Consider the following 5723-nt stretch of genomic DNA (forward strand, 5'->3'; position numbering starts at 1 on the left):
TGGCGGGGCCTGTGGGGAAGGAGGAGCCGTGCCCTCCCGGCCTCCTCAGCCGCCCCTCCTGGGGGCGCAGAGCCAGCCCCCCCCTTGCTCCCCTCTGCCTCCGCCTTTCCTGACTTGCTGCCGTATACTTTCCTTCGGTTGTTTGTCACGCAGCTTCTCTAAAAGCTCTGGCTGCGGCCCCATGTTGGCGTTACCTGGTGGGGCGCCCTCAGCCCCTCTCCGGAATAGCACCTGTAACGTAGGGTGAAATACCAGCCGGGCAGGGCTTCCCGGATTGCCCTGTGTCTCTCCCATACTGTGTGATTTCCCTGTAACGACAGGACGTTTCTTTTAATTATGTGGCGTAAGTAAAACTGTCAGTAGTGTTAATTGCACTGAGTTCTTCCCCTAGGTGTGAATCGCCATTTCCACATGATTTGTATCCGAGATAAATTCAGTCAGAATATCGGACGGCAGATTTCTTCCAAAGTGATTTGGGACCATCTGAGCACCATGTATGATATGCAAGCTCTTGTGAGTATAGAGGGTTGGTGCAGCCATGTTCTTATTTCCTATGGTTCAGGAGTTTTGGTAGGCCAAAATCACTGTGCCTGTCATAGCTTTCATGGTACTAAGAATTACATGTCGTTCCAGTGGGTCGATGGCGTTTTCCCTGTATAAAAGTACATCAGATGGGAGACAATAAAACCTGCAGTGGTTTGTGGTTGGTTTTTTTTTTCCCCCCCATACTGTGTTCTGACTTTGTTTATTAAAGTTGCCTAAATGCTGATCTGGCAAACGTTTGCTTAGGTACTTCAGAGTCAAATAAGGAGGTTATAGTGCGTTTACCTAAGAATTTGCCATGTTTGGGTTCCCAAAATGATCTCAAATGACCACGAGTCATAGTCTCGGATATCTTGACCTTAGTAATCAGTTTGACATCAGGAGCCTTCTGATTCTCTAATGTCTGAAGTGTCTTGTTAAGAATTATTTAGCTACTAATTGCATCTAAAATAGAACTTGAGATTGCACTTCTAAATCCAAATTAAAGTTTTTACCAAAGTCATTCATAGAGATCTTTCTTTTCTTTCAAAGCATGAATCTGAGATTCTTCCGTTCCCTAATATAGAGAAGAATTTTGCTCTTCCTGACGAAATGATTCAAGAAGTGAGAGAAGGTGAGATGTGATAGCAGTCTCTTATTCTTGGTTAACCTAATCTCATCTCAGAACGGGTAGTTTAACAAAACTCCCCCCAAAAAAGAACGTAACATGTCAATCCAATGCCATTCTTTCAGGCTGGTGTGTGAGGTGTATCAGGAAAAGGAAGTGTTAAACAGATACAGGTTTATCTCATGAATTTTTAATCAGCTGACTGAAGGACACTGTCAGGGAGCACTGTTTGTGCTGTTCATATTGTCATTATCAGCCTCTGTGTGACTGACCACTGTAGGAGACGGGCTAGCGGGAGAGATAGACCTTTGGTCAGATGCCACACAGTACTTCTCATAAATATAACGTAGGTGGGATGCTAATACCGCACACACAGGATCTGCTGATACCATTTAGATTCAACTTCTCCTTCTGGGTATACACAGAAGATCCGTGTGCTTCAATCAGTTTGCAGCGTGAAAGGCAAAATGTGATTCTTTGCAAGGTGATTAGTAGTTTATTGTGGGGTTTTTGCACTTTGTTGAGATGGCTGTAATATTGCTTCAGACCATAATTTTTGCTAAAACAGATGATCTGCACAGTTTCATGTGGTTCATTTTGTAGAAGATCATGTTTTAAAGAGTAGGAGCTATAGAGCTGATGAAAATAATGTTTTCTACGTTTAATTTGTATGTAATAATATTTCTGTGATAACATTTTCTGTACCGATGATGATATAAGGCAGCTAAATAGCAATTCAGCTAATGTTTAAAAATGTACACCAGGAATATACTTACTGAATGGCTGCAGTTTCAATAGCTGGCGAAACTTGCTTTTTGGCCGTGGACTTGTACCTTATGCAGGTATAGCCATCTCATTTTTAGGCTATTACTATTTTTAATATGGTTCATTTGTCTTATTTTTAAAAGCGTTACTGGTTTTTAATGTCCAATGGTAGATTTTTCATGAGTTTTTTTTTCCTCTACTTGCGTTAAAATTGATTGAAAACAAAATCAATATGAAACGTTTAGAGGCATTTGTATAGATTCATGATGGTTTCCTTGCGCTGTGAAATCATCTCTTTGTGTTTTTACCTTCTTGGGATTCAGCTACCTCATTCATCCAAATCTCTCTCACTTGTGATAAGCCTATCTGTATTGTCTAATCTAATAGAAATATGCAGCAGTTTGACAGAAATCTTAAGTTGAGCAGTGAGAGCTGGATTTTCAAAGTTTAGCTATATCTGTGTTACTTAGTACTGTTATCCAAGGCAGGAGCTAGGAGGTTCAGGCATCTGCCAAAGGAGTTCTTGGGATATTCTAAACTACAGTGGAATGCTTCTCAGTTACTAAAAATTCAGTATAGAATCATAATATAGCTAAGACCTTGCGATATGTTTTGCCTGTTTAGCATTTCACTTTCTTCGTGTCAATAACGTCAGTGGAACTTGTTGACATGAGACGTCATCTTGTTCGGTGCTTTACATGACGCTCGTAGTATGGCTGGACTGTTAGCTATGTTTCTGTATCACCGTGCTGAGGAACCTTTCTAAATTATGGCTGAATGTTACACGGAATATTTGTTAACATTATGCACATACGCCGAGGCTGCTAATCCAGAAAAAAATACATACGGCCCTTTAAAACCATCTAACCATTGCCTAACAATCCTGTCTGTAGGAAAAGTAATGATAGAAGAAGAAGTGAAAGAGGAAATAAAAGAAGAGATGGAAACGCATGCAGGTCCAGAAGAAGGTAAATTTGTAACTCTCTACTGTGTAATACGAGATTAAAAAACAACTGTAACTCTGAGAAATTAATGTTAAAATGTAAATCCCAAATATGGTCTACATTGTGATTTGTATTCAGACTTAGCGTATGCTCATGCCAAGAACTAGAATAATTTAAGAATGCACAGAGTAAGCAGTTGCCAATATCTGACACTTCAAAAGATTTCTCCTTCGCTCCTAATTCATATGTGCAAAGTTGTATAGCTTTGGAGTTTTTTGGTTTTAATATGTACTTGACAGAACCCTGGGAGTCTGAAGTAATCTAAGGATCTCTGAAAGAAAGTTGAGTCTGGTTTTAGCCAACCTAAATACTCTGTGTTAGGATCTTTGTAGTTACGGGAAAAACAGGGCCTATAAATCAAAAAAGACTGTAAGATTGTATGCTTAAATCGGAAGGCGGGCAGAGTGGGTTTTTTATTTTATTTTATTTGCACTATCTTGCTGCTTGTAAATAATAAGGCTTCTTTTCCTAACACTTTGCTGTAGAACAGAGTCAAATGTGAACAGTAGAGATCCTGCTATTTACCTTAACAGACCAAGCCAACTGTTAACTATATAATTTCATAATATTTATATCACAGAATAAGTGGTGTTTTAAGATTGAGTGTAATAAAAGATCTAAAAATGTATTTTAAAAATATATTAAATTTCACATTTTGAGTGTTCAGTTTTAAAATCTATCGATAATACTGAATGTAATGACCGTTGCTGATTATAAATTTCATAGATTGGTCCTATGTTCTGTAAGTGTTCCTATTAAGTATTTTAAGTGCTGTTTAATTCCACTTAATGAATTTCATTTTTAGCCTGTCAAAATACATGCCTGTCTTTAAAGCAAATAATAAAAGCAAGATGTGCCTTTCTTACAGAAGATTTTTCCTTTAAAAGTGAAAGTAATACTTAAATGGTGGTTAAATATGCTGAGAATTGATTGGTTTGAAAAGTTTTGTGTAATATAAAGAAATTTGATATCACTTCTTGTTTGCCTATGTGTATGACTCTGATCTGGAATCATTACTTTGATCCTATTTCAGTTTTTGCACCCTCTGGAAGTTTAGGAAAAGCAACTGAAAAGCCGAGCAGCAAAGAGAAAGAGAAAACTTCATCAGATTCTGGGTCCAAAGAAGGATCTGATAAGAGGAAGCGCAACAGAGTGACTGAAAAGGTCTTAAATGCAAACAGTAATCCTTCCAGTCCAAGTGCTGCAAAACGACGCAGAACATAAAGCAAGCTGTGAAAGAGAGAAGTAATAAACTCTGGAACATGAGGAGGGAACAGTAAAAATGAGTAGCAGGATAGTCGCTACGTAAACTTTTTGAGAAAGGAAAAGATATCTGAGCCAGGTATTTGAAGAATCTGCACATTGGCTTTATACATGCAAGACTTTGTCCGTCTTTCCTGATGTGTTTTCTAGCCAGCACCGAGTAGCTGAGCGATGGCTGCCTTCTCGGGGCGTTGGGGGAGCAAGCTGGCAGCGTTAAGAGTTTATGCGTACGTAACAATTCCGGTGGCTGCATTTTGGACAGGTAACACGCTCTGTGTCAGCATAGTTCCTGAAACAAGTGCTCGGTGAAACACAGAGCCTCAGTTCATGAAAAGCATAGGTTATTTCTATAAATTTGGGGTCGTTTTTTCTGCCTTTGCTTTGTTGCTGTTTTTGAATATTACAGACCCTTTGTGGGTAGCGGTGTTTGGCCATTTTACTTACTGCAAACGTAACGTTTGTATCAAATGTCTGGATTTGTTGGTTCAGTAAAACTAAAATTCTTTTAAATACAGGTAACTACTGAGTTGAAGTATTCTTTCGCTCTGTTTGCTGGAGGAACCTTTACTTCTTTCGCCCTTAGTCACGTAACGTTTTTCAATCTTTATAAGTTTATATACCGTAAGTGAAGTGAAAATGGTAATGCCCCGTGAATAATAATAATAAGTATCCTAAATAGAATACGCAGTGATGTCACGTGGTTTTGTAAGGGATCAGCTGAGCTGTGCATGAACCTGGAGATGTTAATTCATCCGTTTGTACTATAGTAGTATATAACAGTGGGTTTTGTACTTCATTATTTATTTTTTTTAAAGCAGGTTTAGTAGATGTTAATGGAATTGGTATTCCAAAACGTTGATTTTGTTCTACAACTTAAGATTATCTTACTGACATTGTAATGCTTATCTTTTATATGCTAGAATGTTGAGATTTGATAGAAGTTACTATTTTTGTGTTGTGAAAAGATGGACCGCAATCAACAAACACGTTAAATGGTGAATGAAGTAGGCTGAAGTGTTACTGAATTTGTTTCACCATATTAACTATCAGTTAATAAAAAAGAAGAATTACTTCCTATTCTACCAGTATTGCCTTCAAGGTGAGGAACTAGGAATCTACTCGTTTTTGCTTCTATTCTAGGTGCGTAGCCAAGGTCTCGTCTGCCTTATTTGCTTCGTTTGTTTTATACCAAGAATAAATTTGACTTGTCTTTATTTTACTAAATGGTAATTGTTGCATAACTTGGTTAAAATTTGGTCCAACTTATTTTTAAAGTTGTTTAGGTATCTTGTGTCTTTAGTGAAATTGGTCAAAAGTGCCTACCTGGTGGCTTGTTTTTTTTACTTTGTCTGGATCGTAGGAACTACTGCCCTGTTATTTCTCTGAGATATTTGGTGAGAAATCCTGACCCGCTGAAGTCAAGAGACAGGTTGCTGTAAGTTTCCACACTAGAGGATTTTCTCTGCTCTAGCTAGCATAACGCAGCTGTGAAGTTCTGAGTTGAGAAGATGAAGGGTGTTGTCGCAGCCTTGTGGAAGCTC

The 5723-nt window shown here is 38.4% G+C and overlaps 1 protein-coding gene across 1 annotated transcript in view; it reads left to right on the top strand.

Moving 5' to 3' along the window:
* Positions 1-5396, top strand: part of MRGBP (MRG/MORF4L binding protein) — a 40713-nt gene extending 35317 nt beyond the window's left edge. The window contains exons 2-5 of the mRNA XM_009326886.1: positions 380-513; positions 1075-1156; positions 2809-2883; positions 3953-5396. Of these exons, the coding sequence (XP_009325161.1) occupies positions 380-513; positions 1075-1156; positions 2809-2883; positions 3953-4143 (482 nt within the window). The 3' untranslated portion in view covers positions 4144-5396. The remainder of the gene's footprint in view (positions 1-379; positions 514-1074; positions 1157-2808; positions 2884-3952) is intronic.
* Positions 5397-5723: the final 327 nt, after the last annotated feature.

Source organism: Pygoscelis adeliae, unplaced genomic scaffold, assembly GCF_000699105.1.
Source record: "Pygoscelis adeliae isolate BGI_AS28 unplaced genomic scaffold, ASM69910v1 Scaffold286, whole genome shotgun sequence".
NCBI classification, from domain to species: Eukaryota; Metazoa; Chordata; class Aves; order Sphenisciformes; family Spheniscidae; genus Pygoscelis; species Pygoscelis adeliae.